This window comes from Falco rusticolus, chromosome 3 (genome assembly GCF_015220075.1).
Source record: "Falco rusticolus isolate bFalRus1 chromosome 3, bFalRus1.pri, whole genome shotgun sequence".
NCBI classification, from domain to species: domain Eukaryota; kingdom Metazoa; phylum Chordata; class Aves; order Falconiformes; family Falconidae; genus Falco; species Falco rusticolus.
Genome location: NC_051189.1, coordinates 91,565,148 through 91,586,138, shown reverse-complemented (window position 1 = coordinate 91,586,138; position 20,991 = coordinate 91,565,148). Strand labels below are relative to the sequence as shown.

The window sequence follows — 20,991 nt, the reverse complement described above, 5'->3', positions numbered from 1 at the left end:
TTAAAAAAATGACACAATGTCCTTTTGCCAAGTGAATACCAGTATCCCAAAGTTTCATCTTTTTGAGAGCCAAATATTATTGCATGCTGCAGTTATAAGCTGTCTTGGCTTTCAAAAGTTTGTTTCCTGTTATTTTTTGTTGCCATGCTGTGATGTCAGGAGACTGCTAAAAGGAACAATTTCACACTTTTGATTCAAGTCAAACTGTTTCTACAATCACTACGTAGCAGTCTAAAAACCATTGGATTGTCACTCAGTAAAAGCAATAAATCTTCAATTCTATTCTGTCTTTTCTGTAGTGTGATAGAAAGACAGAAGGATAAAACTTTGATTATTATTTTTTTTTTAAATTAGATACAGTGAGCTTAACTTCTCACAGCAGTCTGGCCAGGGAGGAAGGAAACACAAGAGTACAAAAATCTGTCGATACACATTTTATTCTTGGTTTTCCTGTTGAATTTATTTTTTTTCCATCAGATGAGGAAGTAAAATGGTTGTGCTCTGCTGCTTCTCTGTAACTTGGTGGGCACACAAGCTTGAGGATTTTACTCCTGCACTGCACTGTGTATCTAGGTATTAATTTTCACCTAGGCAAACCGTGGTGGAGAACGAACGCAACTATTAAACAGATTTCATTGGTCATCCTTTAGTCTTTGAAAAGCAATCATTATCATCACAGGTTTGATATGAAATTGAAACATTCTGCATGTGATCAATAGTTTAAGTAATTTTATTTAAAAATAGAAAGTAAACTTCATGTAAATTCACATTCCATTCTTGTTCGTCATAAAGATAAAATTTAAACCAGTTAGCCGTTACAGAAACTGATCTACATTTACACCCAACTAATATGACATTAATCTTCCAAAACAAACTTTTTTATAATGCAACACAGACATCTAATTCCAGTTCTAATGAAAGGCTTTGGTTTTTAGGTCTTCAACCTCATCTCTCCCCTAGGTAGGAAGCCAGCTGAAATTTAGGCTTTTTTAGCGCCAGAACTTTCTGGCACAAAATATGACACAGCCACCCACCAGCTTTATATACAATTTTATACTTTATACTTTTTTTTGCTTTATAAAAGCAAAGAAATGCTTTTCTCAACACAGAATGTTTTGCCTCTTTTTGTATGGTGCTCTAAGCTGAACAGCCTTGGACTTTTTTTGAAGTCCTACGCATAAGATTCTGGAGTCTTTCCTAAGTTTTAGGAGGCAGCAGTACCATGGGGAAGTGTCATATTCTCAGATATGACAGCCTAAATAAACACAGCAGAAGGGCTAACCCTGCGAAACTGTGGGTCATGGGAGTGGGAATACAGATTCAGGCTCCTCTTCAGGAACGGGTATTTTTTGATCAGCCTGACTAGGCTCAGATCATTCTCACACCCCTGCTGCCTGCCAAACAGGATTTTCTACGTTCAGAGGAACAGAAAATGACCACGAGTGACAAATTTACAGTAGGGAGAGAAAATCTTTTCAATTATGGGTTTAGGCAGCGAGTTCATACAGCGGGCTATCTAGTCAAACAGAAGTGACATATGGGTAGCTTTGTGCTATTCACTGATTCGGTTTTAAATAATCAATCTTATTTGGTTGCGATCTTTCTACCCTAATTCTCTGTCCAATGCAATTACTACCAGCAGTTGGAAAATAAGACTTGCAATTGGATAATTATTTTCCCATCATCATGCAAAAATGCACAATGGAAATTGGGAGTTTGCTCTTTTTGCCTGTTACAGCCATAGCAATCATTGATTCAAAGGGATATTTTTTTTTTTTTTTAGAAAAGATTTTTTTCTTAGTCCTTTAAAATTTATCCAATAGCAAGTATGACTACCAATCCAGCCGTAAATGAAGAAGGCTGTTTAAGAGTGTCTGTCCTACCCATGCTGCAAAGTGCTAATGTAGAAATAGCATAACAGTGACTAGTTTGGCAAAGACTTGCAAGACCCTACTGCGTCGTATTTTCAAGATTTTAAAATCTCAAAATATCACAAATTTGTTTATTTTCTTTTAAAGTAATTTCTTGATGATAGGCCAAAGACAGTTAACAACATTTCAAACAGATACCATTATGATGCTTTTTATCTCACAGGATACAGGTAACCTTTTAAGCACTCAGACACAAGGGCAACACTAAAATATAATCAAATCCAAGAACCAGTCTCCCAAAGGGAATTCATTCATAAATCTGAAATAGGTTGATACTAATCCTTTTTATCTCTGCTTTCATTGCTACAATAAATCCAAAAAATAACACAGATTATATATCTCTGTTATTCTGTTTTCTAGATACAGATGTTTGACAGTACAAAGTATTCGGGTACCTGTAAAGCTCCATTTTTGCTGAAGGATGAAACACACTGCATCAGTCGACTCAGCTCTTCAGAGACTGCTTCTACAACCCTTGACATTACCCGAGGAACTAAGTCCTTGGAAATGGTAAACACCTGATTTTTACAAAAGAAGAATCATGAACACAATAACTATAGCAACAGAAATATTTTTCTACAGTAAAAATCATCAAACACTTAATTTAGGACCACTTAATTTTTATCAATGAACAAAAAATTTTCAACAGCAACTGGAATATGAAGGATTTTTTTTGATGCTTGCCCTGTGCTTTGACCAATCACTTCTGTTAAAAGCATGTGATACTGACAACTTTCTCACAATGCCTAAAAGCAGCTCGACTTCAAAACGTGTGCTCTCAGCTGACGGGTGCAGGTAGTGAAGTGGTTGTACAGAGACTGCTGTTCTGCAGAGAGCACCTTTAATTCAGGGTTGTGTGACTGACTGACCCAATTATACATTCAGCCTTATTTATCCACATATTTTGCTATTTCTTCTAGAATCCTGTGAATTTGACCACTGTCAAATGGCTAGTATCTATGCTCTATGGCAGAGAGAAGCCTTTGAAAGGGTTTGAGAATATGGCCCTTTAATGGATTTTCATTTAGATTCTTCCACCATTCTTCTGCCATTTATTAGTTCTCTGGCAAAAACATTACACCTTACTATTTTTTCTATGCAACAAGACCATTTTTTAAACTACTTATTTGTATAACTTCTTAAAGTGGTATTTGGAGGTTCAGAACATTGACTGCATCATGACAGCAACACAAATTGAACATCAGACCTATGTCTGAAGGAAAGCATGAAGAAACCAATCTTCCTTAAAGGGACCTTTAAGGAAGCGAGAAATTGTTGGTGAATTAAAAAAAAAAAAAAAGATTTTTCTACACAGAATTGGGGAAAATGCAGGCCAAGAGGTTGGAATATAGGAGGAAGTGAGATTATAGGTTAGACAGACCAAACCTGTGTCAAGACATAAAGGTGATGATAAAGCTGCATTAAAACTGCAGTGGGTTGGGGGAAAAGATGACACAAGGAACTGAAGATGATGTGACTGGAGTGGTGCAAGAAAGAAAGTGAACTGCACAGAGGTTTTAAATATTTACCCCCAATTTCTGCTTTAAAATGGTCTAACAAATTAAGTAGTGGAATGATTTTTTTGCTAGAATACTTTTGCTTTATGTGAAGTTTAGATCTCATGTCTGACAAGGAAATATAGTAACTGACAGAAAATATTAATACATGTGTATAAAAGTAAATCAAGGGGGGGGGGGGGGGAAGAATGCAGGATTCCTACAGTTTTCAGTGGTTTAATAATGAATCATGTATCAGGGATCCCATAAAGCTGACCGTTCCAAAAGGCAGGTCTGTACCACAGGCTAAGTACACTGACCACAGCTATTGGCTGTTATTGCTAATTCAAATGTGCAGCCTGTTTTTAACTATTTTGACCCACAAAAGCTAAGTAAGTGACATACATAGCTGTACGGTAAGGGAAACCCAACCAGTAACGATTTGTGAAGGGGTCATCTTACTCAGCAGCAGATATTGCTGAGCAATTCAACACAAATATACCAGGAACACGCCCAAAAAACTTCTACTGAGAAGAAATTATTTGTGCCCACAACGAGCACTCTTGAAGTTACTATACAGAATCCAGGAAAAAAAAATTCTCAGCAATGGTGAATCATCACAAATTTGCAACAAGAAGCCCTTATTTTGATTTCAGTTAAATTTGAACTCAAAGGTAGAGAAACAATTTTCTTTCCACTCCAGTCCATGCTTGCCGTTCAGCTGATGGTTAATTTTTGCTGTTTCAAACTACAGAAACTTGCACCCCTGCTAACTAAACTTAAATCTGACCCAGCTTACAGAATTTCACCAGAAAACAGTGGAAATGGGAGTTTCATCTTGACACATGTTTTCATATTTCTGTAATATATCATGTCTAGAAATTTATGAGGCAACACTATTTGGGCCAAAATCGGTATCGGTCTTAATGAAGTCAGCAAGGCAGAGCACCTTTCTGCTCCAGCATTTTAACGAGTATACATGTTTACAGATTAGCTTATTAAGTCACAAATGCCTTTGAATTTTTTAAAGCAACACCTCTCATCGCTTTCATTTTTATTAATTTCCACTACAGTGAAAAACAACATTAAAAATTAATATCATGTTGGTATATATTTTTGGAGTTGCTTATTCCTTCACTCAGAAGCATTTGGTAAAATCAGCAATGCTTCTGTGAAAACTGCTACAATTAAACACAGAAAATTGAATCAAAAATATTGCAAATTAAATTTAAAGTTTCTGAAAATATCTCACTATATATGAATCCTTGCAGTTTAATGAGGAATAAACTAAACAAAAGCCTCAAATGAATCTCATCAGATTCTAATTAGATTGAGAAGATACATAGCTATACTTGTGATATTTTAAAAGTAAGAGTAATATTACTACCAATGCTTATACCAGGAGCAACAGTAATCTGGTAATACTTGATGATTAGAAGGAAGGAAGATGTAGAACAGAGGCTGTAATTTAAAGGACTATAGAAAATTCCTGCATATTATCACAAAAAGCCAAATAACTGCAGCTCTGCAAGCATGTTATTTTGATAATATTTTAATTCTAATATACACTCTGTATAATAAGTCATTACCTACTTAAGTATTTCAAACACACTTTGTGCTGTACAAAGACTATAAAACTTTCTGATTTTAGGTTTTCACTTTTATCCTATGTATGAGAATGACCAAGCAGCATATGTTGAACATCTCTTCCAAAGCAAAGCACAAGCACATTTTTGTATGTTGTGGAAAACAAAGCTAATCAGAGAAAGTGAGCATTGTACCGATCTATATCTAATCTGCATGAAAAGGGAAGAATTGAGCTTTAGACTTCAGCTTTCCTCTTCATCAGATAGTGGAAACAAAAAGATGTAATGGAGTGTTACAGAGGATAAACAGGAACTGTTGATCTCCTTCGGCCTTTAGAAGAAGTTAGCAGCTGCATACTTGGTTGGCTGAATCTAACCCAAAGCACTCACATCTATAACGAAGACACTTCAACAGAGGTACAGTTTTCAGGGGTGATGACAGTCAGGATCTACCACACAGAGTACACTGAAATTATTCATATGAATGTAAGCGTGAAGCAATCTGAAGTTTTTCCTCACCTCTGCATGCACAGCAATGATATTCACTAATGCTTCTTTCAAATAGTTTCTAACACCTGAAACAAAACCAAACAAGGGAATTAATTACTTTCATTCTGTTCTCTCAACAAAGCCATAATGTTCTACTGTTCAATACTGTACTACTTCTTTTCATTCTTTTACTAGCACTTTTGCAATCAGAGGCAGAAAGAGAAAGTTCCATAGCCACACCACCAGTCTATTTCCTTTTTCAAATCAAATGGAGAAAGGTACATTTCCTTACAGCAAAAGGTTAAAAAAGCCAGTAGGTTCCTGTTTCGGTATTCTTCTTCTCTGGCAAATTAATTTCACCGACTTTGCAATTTAATAAAAAAACCCCTACCATTATTAAAAAATAAATTCTAGATGTCTTACCAGAATACACATACCATGGCACAGAACACACACTACAACTCGGTAAGTTCTAAAGAAACAGGGAAGACAACGGTTTTTGTTTGTACAAGAGTCTTCAAGAAGATCTTACTACTTTATCAGCTTCTCTGACTGTAAATTATTATTACAGATAGAAATAGCAAGGACTCTTGTTTCTCTGAATGCTGTTTCAAAAATATTACTCATGGCAGTTTATGGGATATGCCATGCCTTAGCAGAAATTTCCTCTTGGGGAGGGTGGAAAAGTCAAGTAAGCATTTTATTTACCAAGCACATGAAATGGTTATCAATTTATACTAAAAAGGAAATTCTAAACAAAAGGACATCCAGCAGGGTATGCTTTAGTTAGGACAGACTCTTCATCCCCTACACTGCTGTAATTCTGGAGTAACTTCCCAGACGTGGACTCCAGTTGTATAAGATCTAAAATAGGCAAAAATGTACAACTGCCCCATTTGCTTTTCTAGGCACTTCACTTTGTAGGCAAAGGCAAACTGGAAAGCATTTAACTTTAATAAGTATGCATAAATGTTGGAAGTGCAACAAAGTAATGAGAGGGTTACAGATCCACATGACTTTTGATTTCTCTAGCATGAATCAGAGATAGTGCAAGGACCCCATCACTCCCTTCACTATATTTAATCCACAATAAAAGATAAGAATCATGGACAAAGACTGGTGAGAGCACACAGTTCAGAGATCACAGTGTGATTAAGGCTTCTGTTATAAAAATCACAAAGTGAACCTTTCATCAGTTCATCTTACTTGCTCCACCTTTCCTCCGACAACGCCAATGCAGCAACTTAATCCTTCTGTGAAAAACAGCTTTAAAAGGAGTTATCCAAGATCATCAAAATGAGTTATTCTATGGGAGAACAGAGCAGTGTCTCAACTGCCATCTCAGTTGTGCTCATTTTTTTAACCACTGGTCCTACAACTCACCTCAGAATTTAAAAAGGAGATGCTAGCTCTTTCTTACTTAGACAGTTATGGACAAACATTTTATAAGAGTAGGATGAAAGGGTGACAGGACCTTCTTGCATGAGGTAGGAACACTTTGATTGCCTGCATCTACACTATGCGATGCACCCTGGAGTTTAAATTGGAGGGTGCTTACTGGAGAGCATCACAGGTCTCCAGTTGGAAGCAAGGGTGCTGGGGGAAAGCACAGGGAGATACGCTGAACAACCCCATGAATAGCACAAGAGTGGTGACTTTTGTTCCAGCTTGCAGTCAGGACACAGCTGAGCTCTGCACACAGGCCCGTGTATCAAGACAGCCTCCGTTTCAAAAGTTCATAGCAAACAGGCAAGCATCAAAGATTTTAATGCTCTCGCTACAAGCAGTTTGGTTTCTGAACATAAAAAAGAATTCAGACCTTTTAAGAAGGAATGTTCTATTTTTCACACTGGCAGAGATGCAAATAACCGATAAAGGTAAAGAAAAATACAAGCCTTTCCCCACACATTCCAAAACATCTCTAATGCCTTTTCTCGCTATCTGTATTTTTTTTCTTGAAAAATCTCATTCATTCTTTCCATCTAAGCTAAACCAACGACAAGTCAAACAGCATAGTATGCTGGGTCGCAAGCTTATAATTTCTTGTGATTTAGTGATTTTTTGCAACAAGGAAGGGAGAAATAGAGCAATACCAGAAATTTTATAAAACTTGACTTTTTTTTTTCTCCTCCCCTGTAATCTGCAAAACAAAGAACGCTACACATCAGTACTCGAACCACACCAAAAGATCACAGGTGTATGTGGAAATGCAACACCCCCTTCCTTTTTCCTCTTCTATTGTTTTCCTTCTTCTACTTCACTCTGCCCCAGTTTAAATCCTCAGCAGGCTTACATATCACAGAGGACAAAATTTGTATCACGTCCCAGAAGCAAATACAACTGCACTAGGCACCGAACGGTGGTATGCAAATCACATCAAGAAGCACATGACAAATTTGGGAGCTGGTTTGCAGTTAATCTCAGGGTGCAAAGGGTTGATTTTGCTCTGCAAATCTGTGTGGTATTCATCTTTTGGTTGCCTACCAGCCTCATCTTGTAACAGTAGGACCTTTCATGCGGAAACTGTGTGTTTTTACTTTTGCACAAATACCGCGCACCATTAAGACTTTGCTGGTCTCCCTTCTCTATGGATACCTGATCACTGCTAGAACATGTTCATTAGTCAATCAAAATTTCACTCTTGAACTAAGCAGCACTTCTCTGCCCCAACTGACTGTTCTCTTATGAAGCATCTCACTCAACCCCTGGCACAGCTGGGAAGCCATAATGAAAGTACAGAGGGGGGCTGCAGAGAGGAGGCCATGGGCTGAGCTGGGAAGAAGGTTATCAAGGAGGTGAGTGAAAAGCTGGAGTGTACAGAGACTGAAGCGGGTGGGTTGGGTAAGAGGGTGATGTGGTTCCAAGGAAGAATCCTCATTTCCCACCCATCCCACTTCAGCGCCTGAGGTAGCGTGCTTTTTCTCCTGTGTTCATGCAGCTTGCCTCAGGATAGGAGCTGCTAATTCTGTCTGCTGCTGCTGAGAGCACCCAAATTAAACAGCTTTTGACTGTGCTAGTAAAAGTTGCCTATCAGCTATGTCTGTGGAAACCTCCCATAAGATATTTCTTAGTCACCCAGTTACCATAACCACGTATGGTTGATTTCTACAAGCATGAAATACTCAGCAACATTAGCACCAGGTGTTAAATACCTTTGGTGGTGGACAGCTAAAACATGCTCATTTACATCTTCTAATTGAAGAACTGAGAATGAATTGACTAAATGGAATTGAGATGGAATCTATGGTAAAAACAAAGTGACAGTAGCTTGGTATTGCATATTGCTAGGCCATCCCAGCTGCGTGATAAAACTGTTAACTTCAATCTCAGTGAAAGGGCATAAGCAAACACATTTTATCTTGCATCCTTGCACCACATACAAGGACAAATAGGTGAACTAAGAGCTTAAAGAAGATTATCTCTTGCAATTCCAGTAGCACTAATTAGGTGTTCCTGACCTTTCATAGCAGGTCCAGTCCTGCTATGACTGCAGGATCAGGGGGCTCAGCATCGCCTCAAGTATTTACTCAGTTTCTTAGACAGGTTTTGCAATTTAAGAGCAGATAATTCAGCACAAACTGTGCAAAGCTATGCAGTTTAAAGAGTTCATGTATATGAAACTAGTTCCCTTAATTGCAGCATCTAATAGTCTAAAAGACCTTGTCTTGGTAAGCTAAAAAAAAAAAACAAAGATGGAAAGAAGCCGAAATTACACTCCAAAAGCACCAGCAAGCTGATCCATACAGGGAGAGAAGGGAGAACTAGCTAAACTGAAGAAAAATACTGTCACAAGAAAGAAAGGTAGAAATGAATTGACCATCGGTAACCTTAGGCTAGAAATTAAAGGTCACTGTGTTACAGGTTTGCGCTGACTATGCTATTAAATATGTGGTGTTGTGACAACCATTGCTGTTGGGGAGTCAGTTTCCTATCATGAACAGAGCATAAGTAAAAAGGGTATTTCCCCCAGCCCTTCTTTTTGTCTTATTTGTGAAGGATTTTCATTTTGTGTGTAGAGACAAAACCAAACGTATCTGAATGTCAGGACCTGCAGGCATAGTTAATAACTGTACTATATTTTGAAAAATTACAATTAAAAAATATCCAATTTCTGATTTATATCACCACACTTCATGGCAGGCTTTGTTGAAGCAAAGTATTACTTTTCTGGAGTGTGATTCACTGGAAACACAAGCGGTGGCATCCAACTGTGAATTTGTTGTGAAATTCATTTCAAAATGAAAAAATTCTGTCTAGAATAGAATTTTTGTGCAGCTTTCTCTACGACTGTTCAGCAGCCCACACAATTACAGTTTTTGGGACACCATGCTGCCAGTCCTATTATACAGCACTGAAAGCTAATGCACCATATAACTGTAGGTTGCAACATTTAGGCTAATCAAGTGAAACATAACATTCTTAAGTCTAAAATACCTCTTATTTAGCATATTGAAGCACAAATACAATGCCTTTCTATAGCTTCTGACAGAAATGTGTTAAAGAAAGTCTCAACAAGCCCTTGCAATTTCTTTCAGGAAAATGTTATTATTCTGTTACAGCATAAGTGCATTCCACTCCCACTCTATTCTTAACACTGAAGACTCAAGTTGCCGGAATTCTAGCTGCCACAAACAAAGACCCAATACTGCTCTAAAGAAAAATGGATGGGAAGACTTAAGACACAAAAATGAAGGACAATTTCAGCCATCAACTACCACAATGGTTGACAGAAACTTTAAAATAGCACCTTCCAATTTTGGGCCCTCCACTGTACTTTTTACCGGTGAAACATCTAACAAGATTCCCATTAAATTTAATCTCTAGTTTACATCACCTATTAATTTTTTTTCCTCCCACAAATTAAATGTCAGAAAAATTACATTTACAAGCAATTTTAACAATACTGTAAAGCTGTAGCAAGGATGACTATGTGAACTATGGGAAAAGCAGAAGGGAGAAAGATCTGTGGTTCTGAGGAGTAACAGAAACTAAACTTCTGGCTTGCCAATGCAAGAGTCATTCAAGAGATCTTCAGATGGTGTAAGGCTACCAGTGTCCCACATGTAGTTCTCAGAGCTATGTTTCCCTCAAGTACTTAGATGACAGCATTCTACTATGAAACCTCCAAAGCAACTGAATAAGCATGCAAAAGCTGGAACTGCAATACTGTATGTGTAATTTTAAGACACAAAGAGGCTACAAAAACTTGCATGCATGAATAGAGCAGAAGTTGCACACACGGTAAAACCGAATACATCAGGATGCTGCTTCTGTGTCAGAAGCCAACACAGGTCTTCACATGTTCCCAGTCCTTCTAGAGTAACTTGATAGAGAGAGAGGATATGAGCATCAAACTTTTTTACGTCTTCAGCAGACTCAAGACTTCAAAGAATGAACTGAAGTTCAGCTAAGACAACTGAAACACACAGGAAATTTTAACCAGGCAGCTTGGCTTTGACATACTTTAACTCTTGTGAGATCGGAACCTCATTCGAGATGGACAACTGGGAAGCTATCCCGGCTGCTGCTTCTTGCTGAACAAGCCCATCAGCTTGCCTGTTGTGCAAAAAGGAGGAGGGGAGGATAAAAGCACAGAACTGTTTAGAAAAAGTAGGTGGTGTCAGCAGGTACCTCTCCTCATCAGCAGCAAACCACACCAGACTCGAGGATGTGAGGCTGTGAAGGGTCAAAAGAAAAAAGTTCTTAGGCAAATTCACAGTATAATAAAAATCAGGCAGGAATAAAAGCTGCAGCTCTTCTTGTGGAGGATTAGAAAAACCATTCACAGAAGTTCCAAGGTTTGACAGCTGTCACTCAATTCTGCCATTCTGCCTGCCCCCCCCTCCTTTTTTTTGTTTTTTTGTTTTTTTTTTTTTTGAAAAGGAAGGAAGGAGAAGGATTCACCAAAGGTCAATGAATGGTTCTCTATATGCTGACCATGCTACCAGCCCTGCTTTCAACACTGAGTTGACTGGCTTATTAGAAACCTAGGCTCTGAGGGACTGAAACATAAATGAGTCTTGGGCAGGCACTGAGCCACCAATTTAGGAAACAACAGAGCACATTCTGGCCCCTGCAGGAGGTCAGTACTTGCATGGGCAAGCAACTGCTGCTGGTGGTAGCAATGTTTCTTAGTGCCTCTGAAGAAAGCGCACTAAATTTGTTGGCCTTGAGCCTTGAACATGACTTGGTAGAATTAGCAAAACTGATGCCTGGGAGTTCGAATTTTCAAATTTCAAACCCATCCAATTGTATGCAATATTTTTACAATTTATTTCTGTCCAGTGAGTTATGCCAGTAACAGTTAATCAGTCTGAAAACTTTTTTTCCCCTGATTACTTTTTAATAAAAACTTTCCTCCAAAAAAACAAACAAACAGAATTTGGTGATCCAAAGAGGTTAATATTTTTTTATACCTAGATGCACAGCAGTGACATTTGACTGTTCCTAGACATTTCATTTGCTATGCTGATAGTAAATTTAGAGGACAAATTTCATCTGCTCTGTTCTAAGGCAGGCACCCGATTCTTAAATTATTTGATATATATGCTTTTCAGTTACATTATACCCTATTGCCAGATTTAGCTGACTTGATATTGGAAGCGTTCATCTTCAAGCTTCAGATATACAGTGCTGAACTTTACCGCAAGTCATACACAAAGTATTTTGAACTGTATGTCAGTTGAGCTCCTGCAGCTCTTCTCTATCTGCTATATGAAACTGCTGGAAAAAAACTGCACACATCTACTGCAAGTCGTTAATCAGTGCTGTGTACTGCACATTAAAAAAGAAACTAATGAATGGTATCCACAAAGCCATGTAACTTCTTTAAACAGTCTGATTTAACTGTTACATTTCCTCTAGGCTCTGGCTGCAATGCAGCTGAAGCAACAGCAGTATTTAACAACTGCTTCAGCTACAATTACTCTAGCATGATTTCTAGTGTGGTCAGGACACTTCTTCCTCCACGAAACTCATGTTACAAAAGCAGTACTATGGGCTAGCAGGATACCCTGTGGGATGGCAGACTGTTATTTGTATTTCTGCAGCTCTTGGAAAGGCAGACCATGTCACGCAATGCACCCAGCGAGCACTGTCCTGCCCCGTGCAGCCCCCTTGGGCATTTCAAGGTTAGACGGATGCCTCCTGACACATGAAGCCACCCGACGGCCTGACACACACCACAGGATTTCACTTTTTAATCTAACCTAGCCGATAACTTCCGACTAAAATCAACTAAACTCTTTTTGAAAACTAAAAATATAAACAGGTAAGACAGAATGGGTAGGAGGGGAAAGAGGCACTAAGTAGTAAAACATTGCCTGAGGTCGCAGCAGGTCAGCAGAGTACTCAGCACTGTCTGCATGCAGAAGTTGCTAGAAGAATTTAAAAAAAACAGCATCCGTGCAGACATGCCTTCATACACAAATTTTAATTTAAGAGATCTACAGAATAGCTCTTAGGTTTCCTACACTTACAGATGACTGCCTGACACTTCCCAGAGCATGATGAAGCTCTGTCAACTACCTTATCCTAAGAAATGAACAAGCAGCAGCACAGACTAAAAGTGAAAATTAAAATGAACACCAAAATACTCTTAGTTTTACTATGCAGCATTCCAAATAAACATGACTTATAATATACCTTACATGACACATACTTCAGAGAGTGAGGCTACAGAGCTATGAAGTATGTATAGCAAAAATGTTTGACATTGTGTTGGTATTGTGAAGCTATTTGGTATGGATTTATTTATTGACTCTGTCAGGGCACTTAACTTGAATTTGAAAAAAAATAATAGACAAGCAATTTGGATTTAGAATTAAGCACCCTCGATGACATGAAAGAAGAGAGTGGCATCTGCTACCCATGCGGACCAAGAGTACGCCTAAGGCTACACAAAACTTTTGTATAAAGGTGTTGTCTCCCTAAACGATTTAGCAATGTAACCTTTATAATCAGGGAAAATATAGTGTGGCTGACAGTCCATTTAATTCTAATATAGAAATTAAATGAAATAAATAAAATTACATTATGAATGAAAACTTTGTACGCTTCTAGAACAACAAACTGTATTTGCCCCATTAGAAAATCTCCTAAATCACTTAATGTCTCTGGAAAATAATTTTAAAAGCTAGCTACTCTTTGCAATTACTACAGTGAATGCAATACTTCATTTAGAAAAGTGTTCTAATCTCCAAGAAGCATATACTTTTCAAGACAGTCTCCTAACTGTGGAATAGACAGAAACCTAACTTGTTTGCCTTTCATGAACTGCAGCACTGGTACGTGAGTATGTCATGCTATTTTACTGAAGCGTCCCCACCCACACAGTGGTATCATCTAACCTGACACCCCCTAGATGTTTGAAAAAAATATATTAAAAAAAAAAAGGTAAAAAAAAAATAAAATAGAAATGTGACTTGGAATTTCCCCATGGACATAACAAAGCAGCTCACCTCTACTCTTTACAACAACACACAGGTTTCTCCCTTCAAAGACGGTTGATAGGAAATCAGCTTCAAATACCGGTACTACCAGTGGCCTGTTTTCTAAATTAAGGTTGCAAGACAAGCCTGTTTATTTCTTTCCAATTACTAAAAATATATTTGCTATCACGCTTTGTTGTTTGCCCTGGATAAAAACATTTTTAGAAAACTGTAGAATGCTAACAGCAGAACACATCTATTTGGCAGTAGCTCTAAAACCAGAATTCTGCCAGGTCATAACCTTTACCACCACTTAGGCAGCTTTATTTATTTATTATAGTCCCTCCTCATTTTGACTCACAAATAATTTTCAAGTTGATTTTAAAAAAGCTAATAATTAGTAGCTGTCAAAAAACCAGTAATGAGGAGTGCAAAGAATGGCTTTCATCTAGTTATTGCTTCTGCTTTGCCCAAAGAAATATGGACACCACCTCTTAGAGTGTTAAATGGACATTATGTTCAGTAAATTCCTTCACAGTAAGATTTATGAAGTCTGATTAATAACAGTATTTTCACTACCTCCAAACATGATTATATATATTTTAAAAAATTATGTGCTTAGTATATTAACAAATAAATATAGCCCCATGTAAATGAAAGAGTAAAGTTGGAGGAAAGTAATTAAAACCAGTCTAGAATGGAAGATACAATTACAGTGTTCACAGAGTTTCGTGGATTCATATAATACACCTGAACTAACTGAAATGTCATACAACTGCTCCAATGTTACTTAAGCAGAAAAAAACCACTTACAGACAGGGACTCCAGAACCTCATTTGAATTCGACAAAGAATGTAAAACTTTTCACTAGGCCACTTCCTGCTATTGCTGGAAACATTCCCTCCTTTAAACGGAGATGGATTTCAAGGTACTGAAGTGTTGTTTTGAAAGTACATTCAGAAGAAAATGTGAATGTGTAGGCAAACTGGAAACTCTCTGGAGAGATTACCCACTTATTTAACCACATTTCCTGTTTTTTAACCCGTTTGTCCTAAGCCAGTCCTTAGACTACTGATAAAAATAGATACAAGTGTGCTATAAATAGCTCATTAGCAGGTCTTTCTTGGTAAAATTGAAAATGTTTTGATAAATCTATTGTTCTTACTAGCTCCATACTAATTAAACTGTGAATCAGATTAGTTTCCTTGAAATTCTTCTCCGCATAGCTCATGGTAATTATAAATATACAGCACCTTCAGAACCAGAGAAAAAGTCACCTAAAGGATAGCTATCGGTAACTGAAATTCAATGAAGAAATTACTGGTAATCTATGTGGGAAAGTGGTTTTACAAAGCATAGTTCTGAAGCAAGGGAGGACAGAGCCTGAGCGCTAAGAGTCAGAACCTAGCTAAATATTTTGAGATCCGAAGGCCAGCGAACTAGATATTTGAATTAGTTGTCTTGCTCTTACTTACAGCCGTGACACTATGTAGATGTAACACAGCGGATGTCATTTGAAGGCCTTGACACAAAACTACTTTCCAAAAATATTAAACATGAAGGCTTTCAAGACGACTTACGTTACTTGTAGTTTTTGAACTATTTTGACTCAAGCAATAGAAATTATGTCATGATGTTCAAAGAACCTGAAGGTTTCTGTGTTTCAGCTCGCTTGGAGCAGCAAGAGCTCTAAAGACTGTCAATACCTGTGTTTAACACCTTTGTCTACACATGAACTTCAGTATACAAGAGAACAGCAAGGGAATAATACTGGTTCTGTACCCTCATGCACAGCCCAAAGTAAGATGTCTTTCAAAGAGAAGTTGCTGAGGCTGTTCTGAACTTTCTGCTTCTCCATCTAAACTGCCAGAAGGATTTGAGGGACAGCTGAAGAAGTCTTCAGTCCAAATATTTGCTGCTTCCTGATCCTTACCACACACTATAAAATCCACTGCGTCTTAGGGCAGAATACAGCCTGCTTTATTGTTAAGACGATAAGGAGCAAAACCTGTAAAGGCCAAACACTACAACAAGAAATGCAAAACCCAACAGTGCTTAACATTTGGGAAGAAGAGATGTTTGCTAGCATCTCATACTTAAAAGATGGGCAGGTTACTGAAGACCAATTTGATATGCATTTGTAAACATTTTCTTAGCAGAGTTTTGTTAAGAGATGGGTTTACTTTCATTTATTCCATTCAAAGACAGTAACAAAGTGTCAAAGGCCTTTTACCAACCCAGACCTGAAGGTCATGAGCAAAGGATGCTGCATACCATACTGAGAATTGAACCATAAAGACTCAAATTACTTGAATTATTGCAGATTAAGCAAAATTTCAACCTGCTAATCTGGTAACAAGAAATGTAAATGGCAAAAGCAAAAAAAATCAAACGCCTTTAAACCAAACAAAGCACCTAATGTGATAAAATAAAATTACTTCAGAGTTTATAGCCATCTGTACCTCTTAATCTAAGCATACACAGGTATCAGCTCACTCAAGTCACCATTTGTAAACAAATGCATCAATGACCCTTAGCTAAGCTCAGTACTTGAGACATACATGCATAGAAACTTGTCTTTTTGTTGCTTTCATTTAAGTTTTAACAAAATTGTCTGGCACAGTTACAGCCATTAAACAGTGCTCTACATGCGCAGCTGCCCCATCAACATGTGGCTGTAACCCATAAATGTGACCTTGAGACAGAACAGGGATACAAAGACTTCACAGCCAACAGTGTGCTGCCCTACAGATTTAGTAGCACTTGAAAAAAATGCTTCTACAGTAGTAACAGTGTTGGGGCTGTTGAGTCTTTTTTTGGTTGAATTTAAGTGGCTATATATGTGTGACTTAAGGAGAAACCCAACAGTATTGAATAGTCACAACTATCAGATACTTGATGTAGCTGGTTTGAGACTGAAAAAAATAATTGTATTTCAAGAAAAGACATTTCACCCAACTACAACATAATATATACCATCCAAACCAAAACCATTGCTCTTCCTGCGTGGGAAAAATAGGTCTGAAAAAATGAAATTTGTGTGTGAGACACTTAGATATAACAAACCCTCCTTCTTGACATGAAAATTAATACATCTTAAGGAGGTCTCAGTATTACCTGAACTTTTTCTACCAGCAATCCATTAGCTGTAGGATGGCCTCCTAAGCAAATACTGCTTATTCACCCCCCGGAAAGTTTTTAACAAATTCCCTCCCTCTGCCCCCCCTAATTTTCAGCATATAATAGTCATAGCATTTTGTATGTAAGTTCTGTTATCAGTAGATTTCCACTATAAGAACAATTTTAATGCTGAAGGATTTTCTTCTGACAAAGCAGAGAGCGTTAACATGCAAGGTGCTAAAAAATCAGCAGGGCACATGTCCCTTGTGATTGTTCCCACCGATTTTAGCAGCTTGTAATGCAGGATTGAGATCCTTCTGTGTATATCCAAGAAATCTGGCAGAATGGGAACTTAATGGCTCCTTTCTGGCCACGGAACATTCTTAAGTCTACAATGTCTGTAAGCAAGGGAAACACTGAAGGCAAGATACAGTAAAAAGGGGACAGACTGCAAATACATATTTGATACATATTGGACATATTTTCAAAAAAGCCATCTGCATCAGCAGTTTTCTCATGAAATAAAGTTAGAACGCGCTGACCGAGACACTGCTTTGCTGCTTAAAAACTCTGGGTTTTTCTTCCAGATTTAAGAAAAAGAGAGAAATTGTTGCACAAAGTTGTGGACATATGTTGGACATACTAAGAGTATCATCATCTTGTAAAACTAGTACCTACATATTTCTGAAGCCTGGTACTCATATCATTGCCAGTACTGTACCTCGTTTGTCATTTACCGAAAGCATTTTCCAAATTCCTCACAATTAAGCCATTTAGAAAAAGGAAACCAATTGTACCCCTTCACTTCACAATTTTAACATAGGCTTCCAAAAGTCTGAGTGTGATAACTCATCGTATTTGGTGGTCCTTGACAATCCCAGCGATATCTCTCACTTTACAAATGTGCAGTGGTGTCAGTAGGGGTTAAAGTCAGCAACAGAGACTAAGCCCTTCACAGTGCCCCCAGATACCCCAATACAGGATGATTGATGTAACGGCAAGAAGCATCAATTCAAAAAGATGTGTTTCACAGATAAAAGAGGGTAGTTATATGTACCATAAAGATACGGAATGACCAATTCAATGGGAAAAGCAAGTCACTTCTTTAATTGTAAGGTATACTAAAAATCAACATCTCTATCAAAACTGAGAACAGTTGAATCCAAAAATCTCAAGCAATATTTCCTTTCACTAACACAAACCAAGCATAGCATGCAGGAATATTCATTTCTTTCTTTCAAACACATCATTTTTTAAGGCACCCTGAAGGTGTTCTTTCATGATTTTATAAAACCTAAAATTACTAAAACCTTTCAAAACACAGACTCACTCAGGAAACTGTGTGTTCTTCTCATAATTCCTGAAGTCACTGGTACTGTAATAATAGCCTGTCATATGCAAAATGACAGCAATTTCATAAATGAAGAATGGGCTTAGAGATATACTATGTTTATGAATTTACTTCAGTTGTCACTCAAATATTATTATTATAAGAAATGAGAAAACTGAAGCCAACTGATCCAAAAGAGACCAATTTCAAAAAGAAAGTATTTGGAACAATACAGACACTAATAATTTTAGTGTCCAGGTATGTCCTGCATCTGCCTAACCTTCAAGCTACAGAGAAAACATACCTTAGTCACCAGTGACACACGTCCTGTGTTTATTACAGCAACATCAGACAGATATACTTTTTAAAAGTTTGGGTTTTGGTTTTTAGTTTGTGGTGTTTGCCTTTTTTTTTTTTTTTTTTTAAAGTAAGAAACTTTAAAAGTGGTGCTTTGAGCAAAAAGATTACTAGCAGCAATAAGATACACAATTTTCCTGACTTTTACAGTATAGTTTTGTTAGTACAATTAATGATTTTTTTTTTTTTAAAGTTGCTATTGAATCATTTCAGAAGTGCAATGGTAACACGCAGACAGCACAGATATAATATAAAAGCCGCAATTCTTTTGGAACCTGATTCTACAAAGGTCTGTGAATGTTCTTAACTCAAACAATTCAAGCAGTCAGCCACCACACTGAAAGAAACCACAGGACTGGGTGTTAATATTTTTACATACTTTCTTCCGAATTGCTTTGTGTACCATTTGTGGATACATGGAATTTTTATTTGTCCTTAGTAACTAAATTCAGCAAATTGGCAAACAAATCAAAGCCAGGGTATTAGCTTACAAGCAAACACTAATAGGTAGCAGTGTTCTGGAGGCATGGCGGTAGTATCGAGTCACGGGAAAGATGTGAGCGGAGAAAGGGACCTTGGTTACAGAGGCAGTGAATTCCTTGGAAGACACAGTGCAAGGTCACGCTTTGCTCCTTTTCACCAAATTCTCAAATTTGAGTTCGATGGTAAAATCTAGTTGTTTGGGGTTTGCTCCCCACCCTCCCCCCCGGTAACTTACAATGACTTTGAAGAGGGAGTCATAATTTTGACTTTCAGCCAGCCCTTACTTCTACCAATGTAAGTATTTAAAACTGCACCACGTACTGCAGTCCAAGGTACGTAGATCAGCAAATCAGTAATAATTACACACAAGAGTATACCTTAAATTTTTGGCAAAAAATGCCATAAACTGGATTTCACATAGAATTTTATTTGTTTAAATAACTAGTGAGTTGGAACCAGACCACATCAGCTTGTAGAGATGTTACTGCAGTAAAAAAAAACACAAGCACAAATACCCTCAACCCCCAACAACTGAACCAAAACAAAAAGCTCCCACCTTACTGCCCTCTACTCTGCTAGGAAAAAGGAAAAAAAAATATATAAAAATTGTTGTGAAGCACAGTATAGAATACGTGTAAGAAAAACTTCATCACAAATTGTTGTGAAGCACAATATTCAGTGAGACTGCATATCTATCCTATCTATTAGACTGAAGGTGAGAACTTGCACTGGCTTCCAGTGTTACTATTTCATTGGTTTTCACTTCCAAGTTTCACTGAATCCCAACAGCATTTTGAAAAGGGCATGGATTTGAAATGAAGAATGTCTTTGCATGACCTGAACAATAGATCCTTAAAAATTGTTCAAGTCCAAAATTAACATTTGGAAGCTATCTGGACTCAGGAGTGACCCACAATAACTGGAAAGCTTAAGATTTTTCACAGTTCAAAGTAAAGGCTTTTAATAATTTTGAATTACTTCAACCGCTGAACAAGTCCAACACTATAATTTCATCCACACATCAATAAAGTTTAAGTGTTTCATTAAATTTAAATTGCTATTCGTCATGTAAAGAAATTTTAAGCTAATGAAATGCTTTTTATTACAATGGATCTGCTGTACTGTTAGCAGCCTATCATATTTTCCCACTTAAAAAGCAAAGAGTTCAAGGGCCTGATAACTTGGCTACAGAGAGAACACGCTCCAGGCTGAATTTTGTACAGAAATCTTGTATAGAAAGCTTAGACTTCTTCTTACACTAGAATTTTCAACTTAAACACATGCACACACCCCTGGAGAGAAAGATGCTGAAGCAACGAGCAGACAGCTATTTTCCCATTCTGCTAGTTCAGCAGCTGTCCAGTGGCAAGGTACATCTTGGAGCCTGTATTTTCAACAGTGTTTTAAAAATGTTAATAACTACAGCATCCCTAACTACTGCACACATTCAAGGATTAGAAAATAATTGTTTTTATCACTCCTCTTTCATCTTGCATTCAGCATTGTTTATGCTTGACCATAAACCCCCTATGCAACACTTCAAACCATAACCAAGACTGTGAACTGACCAGTGGGTTTACCAAGGGCATCAAGGCTTTTGGACCTCCCCTGCTGAGTTCTGAGAGAAACCCCAGGCATTTTAAGATGATTTTCTGCATCTGCAAAGGTAGTACAGGAGGTACTGCAACACTCTGTTTTGTATAGCCCTTGAAGAATCCCCACCACGAGACACTAAGCACCTTTATCAGGAGAAAACACACACTGTTATGG

The 20,991-nt window shown here is 37.6% G+C and overlaps 1 protein-coding gene across 2 annotated transcripts in view; it reads right to left on the bottom strand.

Annotated features, from left to right (window-relative positions):
- EXOC2 (exocyst complex component 2) overlaps window positions 1-20,991 on the bottom strand; it is a 133,574-nt gene that overhangs the window by 5,919 nt on the left and 106,664 nt on the right. For both annotated transcript variants that reach the window (XM_037379398.1, XM_037379399.1), the window contains exons 24-25: window positions 5,533-5,588; window positions 2,327-2,449 (exon numbers count right to left, since the gene is read on the bottom strand). In XM_037379398.1, the coding sequence (XP_037235295.1) occupies window positions 2,327-2,449; window positions 5,533-5,588 (179 nt within the window). The remainder of the gene's footprint in view (window positions 1-2,326; window positions 2,450-5,532; window positions 5,589-20,991) is intronic.